At 41.7% G+C, this 27,310-nt stretch overlaps 1 protein-coding gene across 1 annotated transcript in view; it reads right to left on the bottom strand.

The window, feature by feature from the left end:
• Nucleotides 1-336: 336 nt before the first annotated feature.
• The window catches only part of LOC145357079 (AT-rich interactive domain-containing protein 2-like), a 209,627-nt gene continuing 182,653 nt past the window's right edge, over nt 337-27,310 (bottom strand). Inside the window, exons 17-21 of the mRNA XM_080210173.1 lie at nt 21,773-21,911; nt 17,891-17,979; nt 7,814-7,937; nt 3,948-4,039; nt 337-3,556 (exon numbers count right to left, since the gene is read on the bottom strand). Of these exons, the coding sequence (XP_080066299.1) occupies nt 3,424-3,556; nt 3,948-4,039; nt 7,814-7,937; nt 17,891-17,979; nt 21,773-21,911 (577 nt within the window). The 3' untranslated portion in view covers nt 337-3,423. The remainder of the gene's footprint in view (nt 3,557-3,947; nt 4,040-7,813; nt 7,938-17,890; nt 17,980-21,772; nt 21,912-27,310) is intronic.

The raw sequence follows: 27,310 nt of genomic DNA, 5'->3' as shown, positions 1-27,310 counted from the left end.
GTCATTACCCTTGGTACAAAGGATACAGAGGGATACTCTATGCCACAACTGATAAAAACAAGTGTCCCAAATGCCTTCTTAACTATCCTATTCACTGACTTGGCCTGCTGAATTCAGGGATCTGTGATTAAGTACTCCAAGATCCATTGTTCATCAGAGCTTCCCAGTGTCCTGCCTTTCATTAAATACTCCCTCTTTTGTTTCTTCTTTCTCTCAGCGAAGGCGTCATCAGGGCCTTGAAACAGACAATTTATAATTGCAGCTTGATTCTCTCACCTTATATAGATATTGGGCAGTAAGTTAAATTGTGAACAAAGACTGGAATAGTCTCATTTTTTTACTGGTAATTTTACTGTAAAACAGAACTTGGGTCATACAGTGCACAAAAAACAGTACTGCACATACATCTTAAAATACATTCTTCTTTAAAAAACCTTTTTTTGCATTGCATTTTGGTGAATGTACTAGAAGATACTAAATTATTTTATATATGTCTTGCACTTACACAAAGAATAATGGACATCTGGGACTGATTACAACATGGCAATCGACTCAATGGCTTCAGATGGTGCTCGCAAACTGCAAGAGTAAATCTCAAGCAGCTTGTGAAAGTCAAGCAAACCTTAAGACTGGATAAGTGCCTTCCAATCACTCCATAGCTTTAAAACAAGATGGAATTATTCAGTCTTCGGTCTATTTTGGTTTCTGCAGTGTGCTCTGCGCAGTGACGCTCATTCTGGAAGATTATGGAATTGCTCTGTAATACATAAATACTCTTTTCCCATCAAGTTTCTTTCCCCATCTAACCACTCCTATTAGCATTTAGTTCTATGGGTGGTCATCCTCAGGTACCTCTCAAGCAGTCATTCATGCTAGGCCAGACTGAGCTTTGGCAGTCTATCAGACTTTGAGAGGTGGCTGAGCATGATCCCATCCTTAACAGATATTCATGCACTTGCACTTTTAGCAGATATTGCTGAAAAGCTTTCAGAGAAAGAAACAGTTTAAAGGTCAATTGCAAATATTATTGACTAGGCCGGGATTAACTCACTTCATGAAGGCTTGCTCAAACCTGGTTTCTTCCTGGTCTGTGTGTAAAGTTGCTCACATTTTACTCTGTTGAACTATCAGGAGGGCATAGTGCAAACCTATATAGTTAGTATGCATTACATTTAATCAACATATTCTCCTTTAGCCAACTATACCAGGGATCATCAGTGGCGAGGCACACAAAGAAACCAAGGGAACACAAACTGACCATAGGCAAGAAAGTCACGTTGTACCAAAAGCGGAGGCACTATACTGTACACTAAAAAACACTTTTAATATGTCACGGGTAGAAAAACGGAACAAAGGAATAACAAGGGAAATATCACACCTACACGAATTACAAATATAACACAGGTGAAAATAAAGCTGTATAAAACGTCATGTATTTAAATACATTTACAAATTAAAAAAAAATTCCTATACAAGTTCTGAAGGTTGTGCTGCGACTAAAGGTTTTCTAAAATGGGCCCTAATCTCAGGAAAAATGCTGTAACAGATTTTTAAAAAAATCTGTCTTGGAATTTTTACCTTTTATAGAAAAATGATGCGATATATTATTTCATAACAAGCAAAAGCTTTACATGGTGTATAATACAAAAACCACAGCTGCACAAAACTGTGCCAATCTTATTATACAGCATCAGTACCTTTGTGAAGTTATGTACACAGTTTCACGCTGCTTGATGCAGTGTTTTATGTATATGCTTCTACATACATATGGCAGGTAACATACAAAAACTAGATCCTTTGATTCTAGGTGGGCGCTTACTCTTCACGTTAGCCAGTGGTGCAATGAATGTAAGCTGACTGAAAAGAAAGGTGTCACCAAGACAAAATGAAGTTCATGCTATTAATGGGGACAAGGGTTAATGAGAGTACTTTTTTCCAAATGGAACATTTTCTCAGGCACCAATTGATTCCACATATTTAGATCTGTACTGATTGTCCCTACTGAAGCAAAACATTTCTGATAAATAGGAAGATTTAAATCTCACCCTAGTGTCCCAATTAACAAGTGTCAACTGTTGTGGTGAAATTGTTGCAAATCTCATTACCTCCACCAGAAAAGCTTTGTGAATGTCTATGGTGTCACACTTTCAAAGCATGCTGGCAACATCTAGTGGCACAAAATTGGTGATACAAGTGGTACAAAGCTGCCTTAGTGTGGATGCCTGAAGCTGTCGTTGGAAGGACACCACATATTTTTGCCCTGTGGCTAATTCGTCCCTAGCGCTCACCCAGATTTCACTCCTTGCAATTCTGTACCTCTTCCCTTCATTCTCCTGCAATGGTATGTAGGCATTTTCAATATTCACAAATATTTACATGACTCTGAAAAGGGGACATCAAATCTGATAGTTTACATATAATAAATAAATGGAAAATGCACCACTTCAAACAGGGGACAAAGTGGGAAAACTTCAAGTGTTGTGCAGCTTGCAGCTTTTAAAACCGTAAATGTTAACTGCAAAACTGTATCCAGACATCTGAATGCAGGAAACTCTTCCCAGGCAGAAAGCTGAGGACTCCAGCTCTAAACACGACCACTGGCTAGCAGCTAACCGGGCTCTTGCAGGATTTTAGGGCACGGAGACATCTACTCAATGAGCAGTTTTGACTGATGTTCCAATGAGGAATTAACTTGCAACATTTTGGAAAAATGCATAGGGAAATGAAACATGAGATTTTTCTTATAAATGTGGAAAAAAAATTCTATACCCACGGGCATTTTTTAAAATCAGAGATCTCTGTCATAGGAAGAATAGTGACTTGAGTTGAAGGCTCCCTAAGGCAGATGCCTAGACTAACTGCAAAGGTTTACAGGTGCCAGCAGACCATTCCCAGCAGTTTTTCTGTTTAATTTTTTGTTTCTACTGTGTGCAAGAGAGTGTGCGTGAGTAAGTATGTGCATGTGATTATGTGCATAGGTATGTGTGCATGAGCAAGTATTTGTGCATCAGCAAGTGCATATGCACGAGCAAGTGTGTGACAGGTTGAGTAAGCATGAGAGTTAGAGTATGCATGTGATAGAGTTATGTGTGTCAGAGTATGAGAGAACGTATGGGTGATCAGGCTAATGATCTCTTTTTAGACTGACCATTTCTTCCTGTGTCATAAAACCTTCTGTCTGATGGAAAAGTCTAGAACGAGATGAAAAACTAAGGTGTTGCAGAAAGTTTTGGTCTCTGGCAAAACAGGGACATTCCTGCAAAACCAATAATTTAAAAAGATCAGTCCTTTTAATTTCATGTTATAGTAAACAGGTACAAAATGTAGACAGTAAGGTTCCAGTTCTTCATCTGCACAATGATTGCATTTCCTCCTTTGACCCTTGTTTCCTGTTGCTGGATTTTTATTGTACTAAGTTTTTCCTCAGCGTTTGCTTTCTGTTGACTCTGATTGTTCTTGCGAGTTGAGTTCATAAAGGCATTTAGCAAGTGCAGTGGAAGCCTCCATACCACTGATGGCCAGTACAGATAAATGGTTCTCATGCCGCTTCAGCAACCTGAGATGGGAAAAGGAAACAGCTTCAGAGCTATTACTCATTTACAAATTGACAACATAAAAAATGCAGGACCCAAAAACTGAAGTGGCTTTTATTTAACATGTCAACGTTACACATGATATATCAAAATGTGTAGAACTGCTGTTTCAAAATCAGGCGAAATGGATTAAAAACAAATTCAGCTAATGTACAAAAAAGTTAGAAAAATGTCCCAAAGGAAAGCCATATCACTGGGTTGTATGTTTAAACACTCAAATGAGCTCTAGGTCTTACGTCAATGTTCATTCAGGAAGGGACTGAAATCGAGTTTTTCTCTTAAGTGAAGATAATTACCTATGCATGAAGATATTTACAATAACTTATATTTTATAACCAGGTGAAAAGGACTTACATTCGCCCAAGCTCCGAGTATCTAGCAACATTCTTCAAAATTAAGGCAGAAGTCAAACGAATATGCTTCACAATCGGCCCTTCCTTCTCATCCTGTCAAAGAAAATTACATTGGTGAAAATCTTGGGACACTACACACCTTCTAATATAGATAAATTATATTTTAAAGGGGAGAAGACCTCTGCCTTATAATGATGAGATTTTAGTTTCATCACAGGAGTACTAACTGAGACAAAAGAACATAAAAAATTTGGGGTGACTGAATGCTTACACTGCTTAACAGCAAATTATAGACAAAATGAGTGGAGGATCCCATGGCTAGCTTTTTACCCAATTTTCAACCCATCACACATGAAAGTATGAATACTTTGCTACCGTGCAGTTTGAGGCAGATTGTGGGGTGCAGCATGTGAAGTTCAATCTTACCACTACTGACATTTACATCATTGCAAGTAATACTAGGCAGAAATAATAACAATGACTTTATTTCCACCTGAGCCCAGTAGTGCTGATGCCAATTACAGTTATCTGACTAATTTAGCATCCCCAAGATCCTCAGAACAATATGGCTTATTAAAGGGTAGGTATATCACTGGGGGAAGCATTAACAGTCCTTATTGAAGTAATGACGTACATTACTCAAAATAAGGACATTTTCATATTTAGACATTAGTAGTACAGTATAAATGCTCAGAGCTTTTGCTTCCTGGCTACTTGTTGTCCACATTCCCTGGGTCATTTAGATAAAAGATAAAAACATTGTTTTGTTTAAATGCATACCTGTTTTCCCATGTCAGGTTAAAAAATTATAGTTTTAAATGCTCGTGCTGCTTGTTGAAGATGCGCAGTGTAGTTTATTCACTGAAATCCTGGGATCCAAAAATAGTACATTGCAACTGATGACAATGCCTTGTAGTATTTAATATTTATAACAAAGTCATCAGCAGCTACCCATTACAATGGTTTAGCTGTCTGAGCAATGGCATTTGTGTTTGTTTGAACCTTACTCCAAAGTTTAAAAGACGTAGATCTGATTTGCAATAGAAAGAATCTAAATCAATCCACTGTATCTGTTAAAAAGTAACTACATCTGCAAACTGTCATAGGCATGCTATCTTTCACACCAGGAGTGGGATTTTCAATGTACACCCACAGTGTGCTTCATGGTGGTAGAGATAGCCTGCCACCGTCATCGGGGTCTCCCACTGAACGAACACCTCCCAGCCAAGAATCCTGCATAAACGGCCTGAAAATTCCTGCCCAGTGCAAAACCCTTTAAGCTCTTTTTGGTGACAACTTTTAATACATTACACATGAAAAACATAAGAAAACAAATGAAAAAGAAGGAATTCTCTACAGGCTGATTATATAAAAGCTTGTGAGTTACAAAACTTCTGGAAGTCAATTAGGTTAGGAAGCTATGGTTGCTACTTAGATTATGCATGTCAATAATTATCAAGTTTATAATGTGAGTCTGATTCATAACGCAATTTAGGGCCCACAATTTGATTTGACATGCAAGCACTGCACACAGAAAAAGAAGCATGAGTTCAGTGGGGGGATGGTAGGCACAGTTTCTCACGTCTCCAGAGGCACCTCTTACAGCGGCTTTGGGTAAAACCTAACAACAGCTACCAAGGCACTTCACAAGGGCGGTATACAACAGATCCCAAAATGGCTCTCCCTGATGCCTGTGTCATTTAAGTTAGTGTTTAACTGAAGATGATGCAATGGAACACTATCCAGTCAAAATCAGATGTATGCAATGAATTAATCATTCAGTTCTCAAAGACTGCATTCATTAATTATGATCTTATAAATACCTTGCTATTTATTTGAGAAGAACGTGGGGGTTAAGTATCAGAAATCATTTCCTGCAGCTCTGGGTTTGTGTTATTGTCCTTAATGCTAATGATACTAAATTGCGGACTGTAATAGGCGGTGCCAATAACAGGACTCAAGTTAGCGATTCTATTTTACACTCGCCAGTTTTAGTCTATTTGTCACTAGATGGAATTGGTGCTCAACATTCTCTATTCATAAATCAAATATAAAATTTAGATGCCCATTTACCATTATGCAACCTGACATCATCCATTATCCAGACTCTAACATCACCTTCCACTAAGTTGCTTATCTATCACAATTTGCCCTTAACATGGCTTAGGATTCAAACTCTACTCCATCTATCACATAATCTAGATTTCTTCATCATTAAAGTGCTGGTGATAATGTTTCACTGTTGACGGGGCTGACTTTGGATAAGTTGTTAAAGCAACATCCCATCTATCTGTCCCATGGACACTATTCCAAAGGGGCAAGGGAATTCTCCCAGTGTCCTGAACAGTAACAAACTATCTCTAATCAACCTTAACAAACAGATTAACTTGTCTCCTTGTTAATTTATCTCAAATGGAAGATGAGAGCCGTGTATATATTTGCCTAAACATCAACTTGTTTCTGTATAGTCCCTCTAATCTAATAAAACGTCCCAAGGAGCTTCAACAAAAACACTAAAAATGTAATTCATTGGCTGTAAGCATTTTAAATGTGTGAAAGTGCTATATTCATGCAAGTTTTTTCTTAAGAGTATGTGACTGGTGAAAGCCTGGAACAAACAAACAAGGATCAGAAGCAGGCCATTCAATCCCCCCTCCCTCCCCATCCCACTACCTCTGATAACCAAGCTTATCAAGAATCCATCCATCACTGCCTTAAAAATATGCTTCCACCATCTTTTGAGGAAGAGAGTTCCAAAGACTCACGACCATCAGTGAAAACAAATTGCCTCATCTCTGTTTAAAAATAAGGGGACACCCATTTAAAACAGTGATTCCTATTCTAGATTCTTCCACTAAAGGAAACACCGCTCCACATTCCAGGTATTAGTCAGGTAAGCCTTCTCCAAACTGCTTACAACACATTTACATCCTTCTTTACACAGGGTAACCAACACTGTACGCAATACTCCAAATATGGTCTCATTAGTGCCCTGTACAACTGAACATGGCCTCCCTACTTTTATTGAGAGGGGAATTGAATACAAATGAGAACATTCTAACAGTTTTCCTAATCACTTGGTCAAACACCATGACACTCACCTTTAATACTGGAATGCAATTTCACTTTGTATGTGGAATTAGTTGCTATTGTGCTACAACACCCATTAGATTGTAGAAATAAGGCAACCAGCGTTTAGGAATTCACTACATAAAGTGAACAATTTCTTCTATTTCTCTGCATAGTCCTTCAGAAATATTACATGACTCCTTAATTAATATAGAGAAGAGCAAAAAACATAGGAACGCCAGTAAATTTGCAATAATAAAGCGTCTAATGAGTAACAAACACCAGTTATTAGTGACTCCAACTTGGCTCGGTATATAAAAGTGAAGAACAAATTGTGTTACTTGGATATAGCATCTCATCACATCCTGGAAAAGAACTTCACAGCTACTTTTGTAACTTTCAGTTACTTTTGAAATTCAGCAACTGTTGCTATATAGACAAAACCAGTAGCCAATCAGTGTACAGCAGGGTGCCACAAAGTGAATTTTGGTGGCGTTGATTAAGCAACAGTCATCAGGATACCTGGAGAACTCCCTACTCTTCTTTGAATATCAAGAGATAACGTTCAACTAATGCACCCACCTCAGCAGACTGAAATGTCAACCAACCTGACGTGCTCGGATCCTGAACTGCAGCCTGAACTGGAAATCTTCTAAAATAGAGTGAAGTTTGCTTCCATCTAATCTAAGATTACATTTAGAAATTAATGACTGCCTCTTATATGCATGATGTGTTCCCTGCTGAAGTTGTTAAACAAAAAATGTTTTTCCTTCCAGAGGAGTTTGTACAGATATTTACCAAGTAATTCCTAAAAATAAGGTTGCGGGAGCCTTTCCTTAGAGCCATTAGAGCAGCGCTGGGGTGGTTGACCAAGGCCTTGTGAGATTTGGGTGTTGGAGCTGTACCATCTGCTGGAGACTGCCTGAAGAACAAAATATTGAAAGACATCAAACTCAAAATACAGGTCAGCTTATCCAGTCTATTGTGAGATTTCAATGCAGAAATGTGCAATCCAAAGACAATTATGAATATACTTAGGAATAAGAAATTCAGCTAGAAAGTGATAACTGACATACAATGACCCAGACCATTTAAGGATCCTGTGATATAGAACACAAAAAGTTGGGAAGTCCCACCAAAAATGAACATGTAATTTTATTCTGGACATTAAACAGGGTCCTTTTAACATCCTATAATATTTGACATGGTCTAAAGTACTAGTATCTGTTCATGATCCAATGGAAGGGTTAGATGCAGCAAATCTAGCCTGTATAAATGTAACCTTGATGTGATCAAACATTATACTACAAATATATTCAAATTTATTCAAGTTATCTGAATATCTGATCTCTAGTATTGAACTGTGCATTGCAGATAGAGTAGAATGAAGACTCTAGCAATCTGTGCTGAATTTTGCCTGACAACAAACCTGGGTAGCTTGGTTGCCAAAAGGTTAAATCGTCTTACAGGGAAGGAAGTGCAAGATATTTATACCCATAAACAATGACCAATACACCTGTACTGTCACCCTAGCCCCAGGGACATATTGGGAATATCAGGTTTTGGAAATAGTTATATTGATTGTCTATTTAATTCCAAAATAGAGTTGGGGCTCCCAGAGGATAGGTAATTCAAATTTCTACCTGAATACAAGGCTCATATGATTCATACTGCAAAGGTAATAGGCTTTGAGAAGTCCAAAGGAAGTCACTATAGGATCATGTTGCAGATTGTCCTAAAATATCATTGAACTTCACAGACAAGGGTAACTTCACAGGCAAGAATCAGAATCAGAGAGAGATAAAGAGAGACAGCAAGTCTCCATTGCTCACCACTCAGTATGCAAGGGAGAGCTTGCACTTGGATTGAAAAGACCAAGCTCGTGAGAGTTCATAAAGAAACTGGAAAGATTTGCTTAGCTTTGGCTAAAGGAAGGGATCTCTAAGGTAACTAACCACAGAAGTTAGTTTGGGGATTAGAAGTTGTTCAGCTGGAAAAGTAAAAAGGGTCATTTTTTTCCTCAGAACTCTGAAGAGGTCATACGGACTCAAAAGATTAACTCCGTTTTACTCTCTCCACAGATGCTGAGTTTTTCCAGAATTTTCAGCATCCACTGTATTTTGCTTTTATTTATTTGACTGTGACAATCAAGCCAGCCATTACTGGAGAAAGTGCACGTGCTATATCATATGGCCAATGAAATGGAACAGTATGAAACATCCAAGTTATTTTAAAAACTGAAAAAGATCTGCAATTTTTACGTCACAACATATGAACTCGTGCATCCACTTCCATTTTCTAACCATTGAGCAACATGCTTCTGCTTACTGAGAGCCCATAGTCTAGAATTGTCTCCCTAAATCCTTCCATCTCTACTTTTATCCTTTCCTTTAAGAGGGTCCCTGAAACATACCCAATTGCCACCCCGAAGCCTGCTTTGGACCCATGTCCATTTTTTAAAATGGTGTCTCTATAGAGAACCCTGGGATGCTTATCTACACTATATTAATAGAAGCTGAGTTTGTTATTCAAGTCTTTTGTTTACTAGTAGATGATATAATTTTAGACTCCAGTGATCTAGGGGTTTAAGACACCGAACACTCAAAGTCAAGCTCAGAGAAAATTGCTTTGACTTTGACATAATGGTGATGCCAAACTGTCAAAATTAATTATCAATACCTCTCTAAAACTGATAGCAACTTCTGGAATTTACAAATGCACAATGAAATGTTCAAATCCAGAAGTTGCCACCAGTGACTCCATGCATCTCTGTGGGACGTGCTATTGAAACCCCCAGATTGTAATAAATTAGAAAATCACTGAACTGATGAAAACTTCTATTTTCATGCCCTACTGCAAAAAACCCTGGAAAGAGTTGTACTTCGTTGAATGAGATGGAACTGGATTTTTAATCAGTATCACTGAAAAAAATCTGACTCTGAAAAACAGATTGTTTTTATAAATATCAAATTTCTCCTTCATGATAAAATTCCACATATTTTCAAATTTGTTTAAAAAACTCTGCTTTATCTTCTACCTTTATCCCATGTGTATGCCCTAATCATTTATTTAGATAGAAGAGCAAATATGTAACAAATCACTGAGAAGTGCAAAAAGAGTAGGGCAGCAATAGTAGGGAATTTTAACTACTCCAACATTAACTGTGATATACTTTTAGTGTGAAAGGAATGGAGGCAAGGCAACAGAATTGTTAAGGTGCATTTGAGAGAACTTTCTTGGCCAGTATATATCATCCAACAAGAGAGGGCACAATTCTAGACTTATTTTTAAGAAATGAACCTGGACAGGTGGGAAGAATGATAGTGAAGAACATTTTGGTTGTAGTGATCATAATTCAGTTACTTTTAACACAATTTTTGGAAAAGGACAAAGATAAAACATGAGTTAACGTTTCAAATTGGGGCAAGGCCAATTTAACAAAGCCAAGGGATGGTTTAGTAAAAGTGGACTGGAAGTAATTACTTAAAAGTAATTCAGTGTCAAAGTTTTGGGAGGATCCCACTCAGAAAGGATAGTAGGACTAGGGGGCATAGCCTCAAGATAAAGGGGGGGCGGTTTAGAACAGAGTTGAGGAGGAACTTCTTCACTCAAAGGGTGGTGAATCTCTGGAATTCTCTGCCCGTTGAAGTGGTGGAGGCTGCCTCGCTAAATATTTTTAAGACGCGGGTTGATGGGTTTTTGATGAGAGAGGGGATTAAGGGTTATGGGGAGAGGGCGGGAATGTGGAACTGAGCCACGACAGATCAGCCATGATCTTATTGAATGGCGGGGCAGGCTTGAAGGGCTAGCTGGCCTACTCCTGCTCCTATTTCTTATGTTCTTATAGAGATTCAATGGGTTTAAGAGTAACGTATTCCCACAAAGAAAAAGGGTGAGATGGTCAAATCTAGAGCCCCTTGGATATCAAGGAGCATCCAAGATGAGACAGAAAATGAAACCTTTTGCCAGACACCAAGAACTCAACGCTACAGAAAGCTGAAAAGAGTATAGAAAGAGGGGTGAAACACAAAAAGTAAATACAAAGTCAAAGAGAGGGCATGGCAGAATATTGGAAAGTAAAATCAAGGAGGACCTAAAAATGTTTCATCAATACATTAAGAGTAAGAGAATAACTGAGGAACAAGTAGGGCCTATGAAAGACCAAAAAGGCAACCTATGTGGCTTTGGTTCTTAATAAGCCTTCACAAATAAATCTTCACAAAAGACGTGGATACTGTAGTTAAGGAGGACGTTGTGTGAAGTATTGGATGTGATAAACATAGGGAATGAGGAAACAGTAAAGGGATGAGCACCTTTGAAAGTGGATATTCACCAGGGTCAGATGACATGTTAAAAGAAGCCAAGGAAGAAATTGCAGAGGGTCTGACCATAATTTTCCAATTCTCACTTGCTGCAGGTGAGGTGCTAGAGGTTTAGAGGTCTGCTTTATTTAAAAAAAGGGCGAGGGATAAACTGTCAGTCAGACTGACCTGAGTAGTGGGCAAATTATTGGAATTATTTCTGAGGGACAACACAAAATGTCACTTAGAAGGGCATGGATTAATCAAAGATGGTCAGTGAGGTTTTGTTAAGGGAAGGTCATATCTGACTGAATCTTTTGAAGAAGTAACAAGGAGAATTGATGAGGGAGTGTAGTTGCTGGTCTACAAGAATTTTGACCAGGTCCTAGGTGGCAGACTGGTTAAAAAGAAAGCCCATGGGATCCAAGGGAATGTAGTAAGCTGGATGCAAAAAATTTGCTCACTGGCAGGAAACAAAAGGCAATTGTTGATGGATGGTTTTGTGACTGGAAGGCTGGTTCCAATGGGGTTCTGCAGGCTCAGAATCAGATCCCATGCTTTTTGTGGTATATATTGATGATTTTGATGTGAATGGAGGGGGAATGATCAAGAAGCTTGCAGCCGACACACAAATTGGTCATGCAGTTGATAGCGAGGAGGATTGCTGTAGACTACAGGAAGATATCAAAAGACTGGTCAGAAGAGTGGCAAATGGAATTCAACCCAGACAAGTGTAAGGTGATGCATTCAAGTAATTTAAACAAGGCAAAGATTTATATATTAAGTAGAATATGGAGAGGTAGAGAGGAAGCGAGGAACATTGAAATGAATTGTCCAAAGCTCCCTGAAGGTAACAGAACAGATTGATGAAGTGGTGGCACGAACAGTCCTTCCATTTAATAGCCAAAGCATAGACTATAAGAGCAGGGAGGTTATGCTGGAACTATTTCAACATTAGTTAGGTCACAACTTGAGTACTGTAAATAGTTCTGGTTCTATTTATCATATCAATAACTAGGGGCTATAGACTTAAAGCAATTGGGAGAAAGATTAGAGGGGAGATGAAGAAAAAGGTTTTCACCTAGAGGTGTGTGGGGGTCTGGAATTCGCTGCCTGAAAGGATAGTTAAAGAACAAACCCTTAACTTATTCACAAGGTGCCTAGATATGCACCTCAAATATCATGCCAGATATTGGGACTAGGTTGGGTGATTCGTTTTCCAGTAGACACAAACATGATGGGCCAAGTGACATATTCCTGTGACATAAACGTTCTATGATTAAATTCTGTAAAATGTGAAGAGAAGGATAATCAAAGCATTTTGTGTCCTGGTTTATTGTCTATGAGTAATTAACATGATTGGCTGCTTAATCGACTTGACGATACCACTATTGCTGACACTTGGTGATCCCTTGACTTGCCAGATTCAAGCCAATGACAGGAAGGCAAAATCCATGCCTCAGAAATTGTTAGATTTTTAAACACTGTTTTCTTCAATGTCAGTGGCAAGCACAGTTCTTCAATTGCTAATTATGAAATCAAGGCCCTTTAGTGTCAGCTCTCCAACCTACTTCAGATATCACTCAATTTCTGATACTCACTATCTTACAGAGATGGTTAATATAATGCCAGTTTTATTTTGTTGTGGAAAACGAGGAGTTAGATCGAGATTACTCAAATCTGAGCAAACAGTGTGTACAGCTAATTTTCATCCCATCAGTGGCAGCTGGATTTGAACTCGGGTCCCAGAAGTGTCACACTGCCTAACCCATTAAGAAAAGTCTTTGGAAAATAGCATACACTTTATGCATTTAGCTTGTACAACAGTGTCTGTATTTAACCCCATAAGTGAAATATTGGCTGAGTAAAGATATTGAGCTCCAGGTTATGTCATATTAATTTCATCAAAGTGAAGTTGGCAGATGCTAAATGATCACATAACACAGAACGATGAAGTGATGGACCACTCCTGATGATACCACTGGCTGCCTTTCATAGAACATAGAACTTCTTTTATTAAAACCACCAATCATAAATACTCATTGGGGATATGTAAAATTATGCACCAATTTTAATAAAGATTTCTGTTGCATCTTGCCCATGGATTACTTTGCTAAGAAATGGCATGCAACAAAGCAACGTGTGCTCGCGTTTTGAGGTATTTCCTACGTTCAAGATTAAAAAGAGATTCAAGGTCACATGTGTAATCATACATAATTTTATTTGTTGGAATTTAGTTACAGAAAATCAGTTACTTTGAATTACTGCCTATTACCAAGAAATCCAAAAACTATGCCACAGTATCACAGAACATAAGAACATTAGAAATAGGAGCAGGAGTAGGCCATCTGCCCTTCGAGCCTGCCCCGCCATTCAATAAGATCATGGCTGATCTGTCGTGGCTCAGTTCTACATTCCCGCCCTCTCCCCATAACCCTTAATCCCCTCTCTTATCAAAAACCCATCAACCCGCGTCTTAAAAATATTTAGCGAGGCAGCCTCCACCACTTCAACGGGCAGAGAATTCCAGAGATTCACCACCCTTTGAGTGAAGAAGTTCCTCCTCAACTCTATTCTAAACCGCCCCCCCTTTATCTTGAGGCTGTGCCCCCTAGTCCTACTATCCTTTCTGAGCGGGAAGAGTCTCTCCACCTCTATCCTATCCATCCCATTCATCATCTTATATGTCCAATAAGATCTCCCCTCATTCTTCTAAACTCTAACGAGTACAAGCCTAGTTTATTCAGCCTCTCCTCATAGCTCAACCCCCTCAACTCCAGCATCAGCCTAGTAAACCTCCTCTGCATTCCCTCCAAGGCCAAAATATCCTTGCGTAGGTACGGCACCCAAAACTGCACACAGTACTCCAGCTGCGGCCTCACCAATGCCCTATACAGCTGCAGCAAGACCTCCCTACTTTTATATTCAATCCCCCTCGCTATGAAGGCCAGCATCCCATTTGCCTTCCTGACCACCTGCTGCACCTGCAAGCTGGGTTTTTGCGACTCATGCACAAGGACCCCGAGGTCCCTCTGCACCGTCGCCTGCTGCAGTTTTTCGCCACATAAGTAATAATCCTTCCTACCATTATTCCTACCAAAGTGGACCACCTCGCACTTGCCAACATTAAATTCCATTTGCCATTTCCTGGCCCATTCGCCCAGCCTATCTAGATCCTTCTGTAGACTCTCCACACCCTCCGCACAATTTGCCGTTCCACCAATCTTGGTGTCATCAGCAAATTTCGACACCCTACACTCGGTTCCCTCCTCCAGATCATCTATATAAATGGTAAATAGCTGAGGCCCCAGCACCGACCCCTGGGGCACTCCACTAGCCACCATCCGCCAATCCGAATAGCACCCGTTGACCCCCACTCTCTTCCTCCTATTTGACAACCAATCCTCTATCCACGCTAACACCCTACCCCCAACTCCATGTCCCCTGACCTTCTGCAATAACCTCCTGTGAGGTACCTTGTCAAATGCCTTCTGAAAATCAAGACAGACCACATCCACCGGCTCTCCTCTATCCACCGCCCTAGACACATCCTCATAGAACTCCAGTAAATTTATCAGACACGACTTCCCTTTAACGAAACCGTGCTGCGTCTGCTCTATCAAGCAATTCCTCTCAAGATGCCTCGCTATTTCCTCCTTGATGACGGATTCTAACATTTTACCTACAACAGACGTTAAACTAACCGGCCTATAATTCCCTGCCTTTTGCCTGGCACCCTTCTTAAACAATGGCGTAACATTAGCCGTTTTCCAATCTTCCGGCACTTCCCTGGAATCCAGCGACGTCTGGAAAATAACCACCAAGGCATCCACTATCACCTCCGCCATGTCTTTCAGAACCCTCGAATGCATTCCATCCGGTCCTGGCGACTTGTCCACAATCAGCCCCTCCAGTCTGTCGAGCACCTCCTCTCTAGTAACAGTAATGTCATTAAGACCCTCCAGTCCTACCACCTTTCCATCTCTAACACCCGGCAAATTATTCATGTCCTCCTCCGTGAAGACAGAAACAAAAAAGTTATTCAGGACCTCAGCCATATCCCCATCCCCTACCACTAAGTCCCCCTTCTCATCCTCTAAGGGACCAACGTTCACCCTAGCCAGCCTCTTCCTTTTTATATATTTATAAAAACTCTTGCTATCCTTTTTTATATTAAGCGCTAGCCCAGCTTCATAGTTTCTCCTACCCTCCTTTATCAACTTCTTTGTCAATCTTTGTTGACATTTAAACCTCTCCCAATCCTCTTCTCGCCCACTACTCTTAGCTACTCTAAACGCCTCCGCTTTTAATTTAACACTTTCCTTCACCTCCTTCGTTATCCACGGCTTATTACCTCTCCTCCTACTGTCCTTTTTGACCATCGGAATAAATTTCCGCTGAGCACCAAGAAAGATCTCCTTAAAGATCCTCCACTGCTCCTCAGCAGACCTACCTTCTAACACGCTCCCCCAGGCCACATTCGCCAATTCTTCTCTCATCCTACCGTACTCCCCTCTGTTCAAACAAAGGACGCGCGTCCGAGAACCCACTTTCTCCTCCTCCATCTGCACCAGAAACTCCACCATACAATGATCACTCTCCCCAAGAAGATCCTTCACCGCAAGGTCCCTAATTCTACCCGCCTCATTACATAACACCAGATCCAAGATAACTCGCTCCCTCGTCGGCTCCAACACACACTGTTCCAGGAAACTATCCTGGCAGCATTCCAAGAACTCCTCCTCGAGCCCACCGCGTCCAACATGGGTCGACCAATCCATATGTAGATTGAAATCCCCCATAACTACGGCCGTCCCATTCCTGCACGCCGCACTTATTTGCGCGTTAACAGCCCGCCCCACCTCCAGATCATTATTCGGGGGCCTATAGACGACACCCACCAGCGTCTTCCTCCCTTTGCTGTTCCTAATCTCTACCCACAACGATTCCACTTTCTGCTCCTTGGCTCCAATATCATCCCTTGCTACCACCCTGATGCTATCCTTAATCAGCAGAGCTACGCCCCCCCCCTTTTCCCTCCTGCCTATCCTTCCTAAACACTTGATACCCCTGGACATTCAGCTCCCAGTCCCCGTCACCTTGCAGCCACGTCTCTGTAATGGCCACCAGATCATATCCATTTGTGCCGATCTGCGCCACCAGCTCATCCACTTTATTCCGAATGCTTCGTGCATTCAGATAAAGTGCCTTCATCCCAGCCTTCACCTAGACCCTATTTGCCGTAACGCCACCAACCATACTCACGCCCCCTACTCCCTCTATTATTGGGATATCCTCGGCCTCTTCCCTTACCTGTACCCTCTCCTCAACTTTAGACCCTGTAATGTCACCTACCCTCGCACCCTCCCCCCCCCACAAATTAGTTTAAAGCCCTGTCTACAGTCCTCTTTACTCTATTCGCCAGCACTCTGGTCCCAGCACGGTTCAGACCAACCCCATCCCGCCTGAACAGGTCCCACCTACCCCAATACTGATGCCAATGCCCCATAAATTCAAACCCATTTCTCCCACACCAATCCCTGAGCCACCCATTCACTTCCTTAATCCTATCAACCCTACGCCCATCTGCACTTGGTTCAGGCAGTAGCCCAGAGATAACTACCTTGTCGGTTCTACTCTTTAATTCCGTTCCCAGCTTCTCATACTCCCTCCCAAGATCCTCAGTTCGCATTTTGCCTACGTCGTCGGCACCCACATGTACCACAACGACCGGATTCGCACCCTCCCACTCCAGGTTCCTCTGCAGCCCAGATGTGACATCCCGGACCCGAGCACCAGGCAGACAACACACCCTTCTGTGCACTTTATCGTTGTGACAAAGGACAGTGTCAATACCCTTCACCCCACTATCCCCAATCACTACTATGTTCCTTTTCACCTTCTCCTTGCCTATGTCCTGCTGCACCACTGTACCGTGTGCAGTTTGCTCACCAACCTCACCTCCCTCATCCTCGTCCAGACTGGAAGCAAGAGCCTCAAACCTGTTATGCAGAACCACACAGCACAGAAAATTTGACCAGTGCCAGCTCTTTAATAGTAATCCAATGAGTCCCATTGTACTGTTCTTTCCCCATAGTACAGCAAATATTTCCTTTTCCAGTATTTATCCAATTCCCTTTTCAAAGTTATTCATTTTGCTTCTATCACTCTTTCAGGCAGTGCATTCCAGGTCATAATTCACTCCATAAATTTCTTTCCCTAAAGTCACTTCTGATTCTTTTGTCAATTACCTTAAATCTGTGCCCTCTCATTAAGGATGCTACTGTCACTGCAACTAGTTTCTCCTTATTTACTCTATCCAAATCCTTCAGGACTTTGAACATCTCTATCAAAAGTCTTCTTAATCTTTGTGGGTCTCCCAGGAGCACAATTCCAATTTTTCTAGTCTTGCCACATAACTGAAGTCTCCAGTCAGCAATTAACTAACAAAAAGTTAAGATTAAGAATGCAGTTCATGAGACACTACAGACATGAATCTGTATCTTAAAAGCACTGTCATTCACTAATAGTCGAATATTAGCGCACAGGCTATTTTCCAGAGTTGGGTTCTTACCTTACTGCAGTTTGAGAGGTGCTCGTTTGTGCTTTCTGCTCCAACCTCTTCAGTCCAATAAGCAGTGTCTCCCTTGAACAGTGCTTGTCCTATCAAAATATAATAAGCAGCAAAACACTGAAGTGTACTGACCTCAAAATTAACAAATATCTATGTTAACTTATACAATTTCTACAAGTTGCACACACATTCTGATCAATTCTATTGCATTACTGCACTATGAGAACATACTTAACACATCCAAATTCCCTCAATTCTGGATTGGAAAACCACAAATGTAAACCTCTATTCAAGAAAGGAGTTAGGCAGAAAACAGGAAATTATAGACCAGTCAGCCTAACATCTATCATTGGAAAAATGCTAGAATCCATTATTAAAGAGGTAGTAGCAGGCATTTAGAAAACCAGAGTACAATTAGTCTGAGTCAACATGGTTTTGTGAAAGAGAAATTAAGAAATTTATTAGAGGTCTTTGAGGATATAACATTCAGGATTGATAAGGGAATAATGTATTTGGATTTTCAAATGACATGCGATAAGGTGGCATGTAAAATTAGCTGTACAAAGTTACTGTAGAAGATAAGAGCTCATGGTGTTGGAGGTGATCTCTTAGCATGGATGTGAAATTGGTGACAGGAAGCAGTTGAGGATAATGCACCACTTTCAGGTTGGCAAACAATAACTAGTAGACAGCCTCTGAATAGTGCCGGGGCCGCAACTATTTACAATCTATATTGATTACTTGGATGAGAGAGACCATTTCTAGTAGCCGAATCTGCTGATGATGACCAAGTTGTAGGTAAGGTAGGAGAGCAAGTTGTGAGGATATATAAAGACTCAAAAGTGATGCAGGCAAGTTAAATCAAGAGGTAAATGAATGGCAGGAAGATTAGAAAAGGTTATCAAAAATAAAGAGAGATTGCAGAATGCTGTGGTACAGAGGGATCTGAGTGTCCTTGTACATGAATCATAGAGAGTTAAAATGCAAGTACAGCAGGTAATTAGGAATGCAAACAGAGTCTTGGTCTTTATTTCATGGTAGATGGAATATAAAAGTAGGGACATTTTGCTACAACTGCACAGAACATTGGTGAGACGGCTGGAATGCATTTTGGTGTCCTTACTTGAGGGGTTATTGGAAGCAGTTCTGAGATGGATTCCTGGGATGAAGGAGTTGTTTTATGAGGAAAGGTTGAGCAGGTTGGGTCTATACTCACTGGATTTTTGAAGAACAAGTGATCTTACTAGAACACACAAGATTCTGAGGGGCTTTGACAGGGTCGATGCTGAGAGGATGATTCTGCTGTAATTTTCCTACCTCCCAAATGCCCTTTGATCTGGTGTATCAAACCACTCAGTTCAAGGGCAATTATGGATGAGTAACAAATCTGACCTTGCCAATGGCACCCAGATCCATAAAAGATAAAAAACATCATGGAAGGCCCAGAACCCAAGCAAAAAGAATCTCCTTATTTTCAGCATATATCCAAACTCTGTCAATATAGAGCCGATCCAGTGTAGGCTTACTGAAAAAGCTGTATAATTTGAAGTACCATAAAAGTCTGGAAAAGGGTGTGTTTCGCACTGCAATCTTTCCTCTGTCATTTGTTTTGACAGCAGTGAGATTCACACTGGTTTTGGAGTTTGAGGGGTGGGGGGAAAGAGGGGGGCAGGGCCTAAGCTTGCCTGGGAAAATGAGCTTCAGAGCGCTCACATGCCATCTCTGTGAACTGGGAGGCCTCCCCTCCCCAGATCATTGGCGTTTTCCACTCCTACCATGCCGACACAGGTTGCAGGCATCGGGCATCAGGACCCTCCCAATGAATTCCCTGGTGAAGCCCCTACACTGCCCCCCTTCCCGCCTTGCACAGCTCCCCCACCCGCCCCTTCCTAGTCATAGTCACACCCCCACCGATGTTCTACCCCCACTTAGGCCATTATCATGGCACTGCTTAGGCAGCACTACCAGCGTATTAGGTGGCCACTGCCTGATGGGTACTGTCCAACCATCTCCCCACAACTACCCAGCAAGGTGACAAGTGACGGTGAGGCAAATCGTTGATAAGCAAATTGGCTTCGCGCCTTGGCAGAACAGGACAGGGAACATTGTGTGTGGCATCAAACTGGGCGCAAACCCGATTTCTGGCCTCACACGCAATCTTACCAGTGCAGTGTGCTGGTAAAATCAAGGCCCATGTAATTCTTGCTGGGCCCTTCTCTAAAAACAAAGTAAAAGAAAGGCCATATATTAGGATTTGGAGCATCTTGCTCTTTCACTGGCCCAAATATTAGTTTTAATGGCAATGAATACATTCCTGAAAAATGAGACAAAAACATAATAAAAAGGAAGTTCCCATGCACTGTTCAAATTTACTAAGTGACCAGCTTTGTTTCTAGTGTTTATGTGTTACTGGAGAACACAAAGCAGACTGAATTATCCTCCTTTCCCAAGTCACTAAGGTTGAATACAACCTGCAGTTGAAGTGACTACCTGTTCTCAAGTCCCCAATGCTACTAGGACAATGCAATAACTTGGATTCGGCTCAGTCTTTTCCTCTCCAGTGGGCCCTTCATACACTAATGCTGTGTTTTGTCAATGTTAGAGCTGCAGATGCAAATTGTTCTAGTGGGTGTTAGCATCTTTTCAGCATCTATTTTATACCTGCCAAAATCTGGAAGAATTTAGCACTTTTTGTTTCATCCGCTCACGTTCCAGTTCAACACATGAAAATGCATCCAAATGGACTGAAATCCGCCACACATAGAGTGAGGATAATTATATCACATGACCTCTTAGCCTATGACATATATTTCCAATTACCCACATTTGGCATATATCCCTTTATGCCCATCTTACCAATCTAACTGTCCAAATGCTTTTTAAAAGACAAAATTATATCAGCCTCTGGCAGCTCATTCCAGACACTCACCACCCTCAGTGTGAAACAACTGCCCTTCTCGACAATTTGTATCTCTTCCCTCTCACTTTAAACCTATGCCCTCTAGTTTCAGACTCCCCTTTAAAAAACGTTGACTATCTACCTTATCTCTGCCTCTCATTATTTTATAGACCACTATAAGATCACCCCTAAGCTTCATCTGCTCCAGAGAAAAAACTCCCTGTCTATCCAGCCTCTCCTTATTACTCAAACCATCAAGTCCCAGCAGCATCCTAGTAAATCTTTTCTGCATGCTTTCTAGTTTAATTAAATCCTTTCTATAATAGGGTGACCAGAACTGTACACAGTATTCCAAATGTTACCTTATCAATGTCTTATACAACTTCAGCAAGACATCCCAACTCCTGTGTTCAACGTTCTGACCGATGAATGCCTTCTTCATCCACCTTTTGCATGATATAGGCTAAGTGACCAGAGCTTCGTTATTACTTCACAGTTTGCAATATACTAGTCTGAATTCATTTTTCTTCACTTACAGCGAACATGACCACTTTTTGTGTTTAACAATGGAAGTACTCACTATAAAATATTTATTTCCTTTGTCTTTTGATGGTTAGTCTTCAAAATTTAATGACACAATTGGAATTTAAACAACTTGACGGGTCAGTTACTAAGCGGGGGTTTAAGGGACTTTGAAACAGAATTACATTTAAGCATAGATAGTCTGAAGTATTGGGTCAGATTTCCATCACCTTGGTGCGAGTGTCCTGCACAGGAGTGGATATGTAAATTGACTGCTTTTATTATTTTTTTTGGAGGCGTGACGAAAATGGAAGCAGGAGATCAAGATGTACATTACATTAGTTACAATAGTAACGTTTTTCTATTAAAAAACAACTGGCACCTTCTGCAGTAAAGGCATAACTGTCCAAAGTTAAAATTGGAGCAGGAAGTAAAACTGTTAAATGAAAGAGTCACATTACCTGCAGATGTGTGATGAATGATAGCCTTTGTCGAGGAAGTGGCTCACAGCCCTCCCACATACATTGGCCTTGGTACACATCCTTTCCACCATGCTCAGTAGCTGCATGGTAAAACACTTGGGAAGGTGTCTCAAACCACCTGTGAACAGTAAGTTTCAGTTAAGCAAAGAAAAACTGAAAATCCATATTACTGTCACTTTAAATACATGCCCATACATGAAGTACACCTTAAAAATTAATTAAAATCGTTTTCTTTCTTCCATCTACATATCATATTCATCAGAAGAAAGGTTAGCTGCTCTATCCCACTGTCACTGATGCTCTTCAGTGCATCTGTGCCCCCGAGGAGGGGCTAACATGGATCTTCTTCTGCCTTCTAGAGGACACCGAGTATCACGTGATGTTGAAATTTAGAACCTGGAAATGCCTATACATTAATATCTTGCATGGCATGTGGGCGTTGCTAGCAAAACACAAAGAAGTAGGATTTGCTGAAATTTTAAAGTTCACTTACTTCCAGGATGCTTTGAACCTATTTCATCTGCAAAAACATTTGCCATGATAGATCAGGAATAGGCAATTTGATGCCTCTCATTGCAAAGTTGCACTGACAGCTATCTGATAATTATGCAAAAGTTACTAATACAAAAGGTTTCCTACCAATCATGATTTCGTGAGAATTTGATACAACTGAAGAATGCCCAAAATTGATTACTGTTTCTCCTTTCTAGTCTGGAAATATGTAGGCCATTACTGCCATGACTGAGATCAATTAACTCATCAAGCAGCAATCACATCTGGAATTGGTCTACTACAAAAGCTCCATGTCAAACCATACCACACCGCATTTTCCAACTAAACAGTCAAACAACCCCAACCAAAAGAAATGAATGGACAATAACATGAATCTGTGAACAAGTTAAGATTTTAATAAGGTAGCCAAAGAGAAGCTATTCCCATCTAATACAAGGACTGTAAGACCATAAGACACAGGAACAGAATTAGGCCACTTGGCTCATCGAGTCTGCTCCACCATTCAATCATGGCTTATTTTTTTCTCATCCCCATAACTCCTGATCCCTTTATCAAGAAACTGTCTCTCTCTGTCTTAAAGACACTCAATGACCTGACCTCCACAGCCTTCTGCAGCAAAGAGTTGCACAGATTCACCATTCTCTGGCTGAAGAAATTCTTCCTCAGGATCGTCCCTGCAGCCTGGAGGTTGTGCTCTCTGGTTCTAGTTTTTCCTACTAGTGGAAACATCCTCTCCATGTCCACTCTATCCATGCCTTGCCGTATCCTGTAAGTTTCAATAAAAACCCTCCCTCATCCTTCTAAACTCCAAAGAATACAGACCCAGAGTCCACAACCATTCCGCACATGACAAGCTCTTCATTCCAAGGATCATTCTTGAGAACCTCCTCTGGACCCTTACCAAGGCCCTCTCGGCATGAATGCTAACGTTGCATTTGCCTTCCTAACTGCCAACTGAATCTGCGCGTTAACCTTAAGAGAATCTTGAACAAAGAATCCCAAGTCCCTTTGTGTTTCTGATTTCCTAAGCATTTCATAAGAACATAAGAAATAGGAGCAGGAGTAGGCCATCTAGCCCTTCAAGCCTGCCCCGCCATTCAATAAGATCATGGCTGATCTGTTGTGTCTCAGTTCCACATTCCCGCCCTCTCCCCATAACCCTTAATCCTCTCTCTTATCAAAAACCCATCAACCCGCGTCTTAAAAATATTTAGCGAGGTAGCCTCCACCACTTCAACGGGCAGAGAATTCCAGAGATTCACCACCCTTTCAGTGAAGAAGTTCCTCCTCAACTCCATTCTAAACCGCCCCCCCTTTATCTTGAGGCTATGCCCCCTAGTCTTACTATCCTTTCTGAGTGGGAAGAGTCTCTCCACCTCTATCCTATCCATCCCATTCATCATCTTATACGTCTCAATAAGATCTCCCCTCATTCTTCTAAACTCTAACGAGTACAAGCCTAGTTTATTCAGCCTCTCCTCATAGCTCAACCCCCTCAACTCCGGCATCAGCCTAGTAAACCTCCTCGGCACTCCCTCCAAGGCCAAAATATCCTTGCATAAGTAAGGCGCCCAAAACTGCACACAGTACTCCAGCTGCGGCCTCACCAATGCCCTATACAGCCGCAGCAAGACCTCCCTACTTTTATATTCAATCCCCCTCGCTATGAAGGCCAGCATCCCATTTGCCTTCCTGACCACCTGCTGCACCTGCAAGTTGGGTTTTTGCGACTCATGCACAAGGACCCCGAGGTCCCTCTGCACCATTGCATGCTGCAGTTTTTCGCCACGTAAGTAATAATCCTTCCTACCATTATTCCTACCAAAGTGGACCACCTCGCACTTGCCAACATTAAACTCCATTTGCCAGTTCCTGGCCCATTCGCCCAGCCTATCTAGATCCTTCTGTAGACTCGCTACACCCTCCGCACAATTTGCCGTTCCACCAATCTTGGTGTCATCAGCAAATTTCGACACCATACACTCGGTTCCCTCCTCCAGATCATCTATATAAATGGTAAATAGCTGAGGCCCCAGCACCGATCCCTGGGGCACTCCACTAGTCACCATCCGCCAATCTAGAAAATAGTCTATGCCTCCATTCCTCCTTCCTCACACTTTTCCACATTGTATTCCATCTGCCATTTCTTTGCCCATTTTCCTAATCTGTACAAGTCCTTCTGCAGTCCCCTCTGCTTCCTCAATACTACCTGTCCCCCTAAATATCTTTGAATCATATGCAAACTTAGCAGCAGTGTCTTCACTGCTCCTCAAAATCGTTAACGTATATTGTGCAAAGTTGTGGTCCCAGCACTGACCCCTGAGGCACACCACTAGTCACTGGCTGCCATTCTGAAAAAGACCACTTTATCCCCACTCTCTACCTTCTGCCAGTCAGCCAATCCTCTATCCATGCCACGATCTTTTCTTAACGCCATGGGCACTTCTGACTAAGGGTCACAGAATGAAGAATCTGGGCAAATGCTGGATACAATTTCAAAATACATCCAGAATAGCAGGTTTACTTCCAAGATATAGAATAACCATAGCACAATGCTCCAGGGATACACATCAACCAAAGCACGTCGTAGTCATTCAGCACAGAAACAAGCCGTTCCGCCCACCATGTGTATGTCTACCATCAAATGCCAACTATACTAATCCCATTTACTAGCACTTGGTCCGTAGCCTATTATGCCTTGGCGATTTTAGTGCTCATCCAGACGCTTCTTAAATGTTGTGGGACTATCTGCCTCCACCATCCTTCTAATGCAGCATGTTCTATATTTCCACGACCCTCTGGGTAACAATTATTTTCCTCAGATACCCTCTAAACCAGATGCTCCTCACCTTAAATCTTTTCCTCTCTGGTCTTTGACACCTCTGCCACGAGGAAAAGATTCTTATCATCTACCCCATCTATGCCTCTCATAATTTTGTATACCTCTATCAGATTCTCCCTCAGCCTGCTCTGCTCCAAGTGTTCCAGTTTCCTCCCACACTCCAAGCACTTCAGGTTAGGTGGATCAGCCATGCTAAATTGCCCCTCAGTGTTATCCAGCCTATCCAGTCTCTCATCATAGCTGGAGCTCTCCATCCCATGCAACATACCGGTAAACCTCCTCTGCACCCTCTCCAAAGCAATCACATCCTTCCAATAGTGTGGCAACCAAAGCAGCACACATTACTTCATGTGTGGACTAGCCAATGTTTTATAAAGTCATACAAACATCTCCCTACTCCTGTTTCTATGCTCCAGGTAATGAAGGCGAGCACTTTGAGTGCCTTCTTCACCACCCTATCTACTTGTGCTGCCATCTTCAGGGACCTGTGGACTTGTACATCAAGGTCCTTTTGCTCCTCAGTACTTCCTTGGAACTTACCGTTCATTGTGTACATCCTAGCCTTATTAGACCTACCACAATGCATCAAGTCATGTGCAAAGCTGATTTGAAGTCTTCACAAAACCGAAAACAGCCAGGGGATGTGGGGGAGTTAGTGCTGAAGTGAGAAGAGGAAGGTGGCAATAACCAATGAATACTGTTATTCCCTGCAACTGGCCTTCTATGCATTCCACACAAATTGGACATGAGCTAGTTTGCAAATGACAGATCCATGAGGAACTTCACACGTTGATTTAAAAAGCACTCTAACAAAAAATATATTTACCCTATTTCTGCCAGAAAGTTTACTTAACATACTAAAAAAAATTGTTAGTCCTAATCACAATTCAGTCTGGGTCAGTGATAGTAAGAACAAAAGCTCACATAAGAAATAGGAGCAGGAGTAGGCCATCTAGCCCTTCGAGCCTGCCCCGCCATTCAATAAGATCATGGCTGATCTGTCGTGGCTCAGTTTCACTTTCCCGCCCTCTCCCCATAACCCTTAATCCCCTTGCCTATCAAAAACCTATCTACCCGCGTCTTAAATATATTTAGCAAGGCAGCCTCCACCACTTCAACGGGCAGAGAATTTCAGAGATTCACCATCCTTTGAGTGAAGAAGTTCCTCCTCAACTCCGTTCTAAACTGCACCCCCCTCCCCCCCTTATCTTGAGGCTGTGCCCTCTAGTCCTACTGTCCTTTCTGAGCGGGAAGAGCCTCTCCACCTCTATCCTATCCATCCCATTCATCATCTTATATGTCTCAATGAGATCTTCCCTCATTTTTCTAAACTCTTAACGAGTACAAGCCTAGTTTATGCAGCCTCTCCTCATAGTTCAACCCCCTCAACTCCGGTATCAGCCTAGTAAACCTCCTCGGCACTCCCTCCAAGGCCAAAATATCCTTGTCTAAGTGCGGCGACCAAAACTACACACAGTACTCCAGCTGCGGCCTCACCAGTGCCCTGTACAGTTGCAGCAAGACCTCCCTACTTTTATATTCAATCCCCCTCGCTATGAAGGCCAGCATCCCATTTGCCTTCCTGACCACCTCCTGCACCTGCAGGCTGGGTTTTTGCGACTCATGCACAAGGACCCCGAGGTCCCTCTGCACCGTTGCATGCTGCAGCTTTTCGCCATGTAAGTAATAATCCTTCCTACCATTATTCCTACCAAAGTGGACAACGTCACACTTGCTAACATTAAATTCCATTTGCTGGTTCCTGGCCCATTCGCCCAGCCTATCTAGATCCTTCTGCAGACTTTCCACACCCTCCGCACAATTTGCCGTTCCACCAATCTTGGTGTCATCAGCAAATTTTGACACCATACACTCGGTTCCCTCCTCCAGATCATCTATATAAACGGTAAATAGCTGAGGCCCCAGCACCGATCCCTGGGGCACTCCACTAGTCACCAACCGCCAATCCGAATAGCACCCATTGACATGGGAGAGGAATAGTATGAGTAAGAGAAAGTGAGAAGGAGAGAAAGGACGTGCATTTCCATAGTTACTCACAACCTCAGGACATCCCAAAAAAGCTTTACAATCAATGAGGTATTTAAGTGTATTCACTGTTATAATATTGTAGGGAAACTTGGTAGCCAATTTGCACACAGCAA

The sequence above is a fragment of the Carcharhinus amblyrhynchos genome, chromosome 22, assembly GCF_965287045.1.
Source record: "Carcharhinus amblyrhynchos chromosome 22, sCarAmb.v2.hapA, whole genome shotgun sequence".
NCBI classification, from domain to species: Eukaryota; Metazoa; Chordata; class Chondrichthyes; order Carcharhiniformes; family Carcharhinidae; genus Carcharhinus; species Carcharhinus amblyrhynchos.
This window is presented reverse-complemented; position numbering and strand designations above follow the sequence as displayed.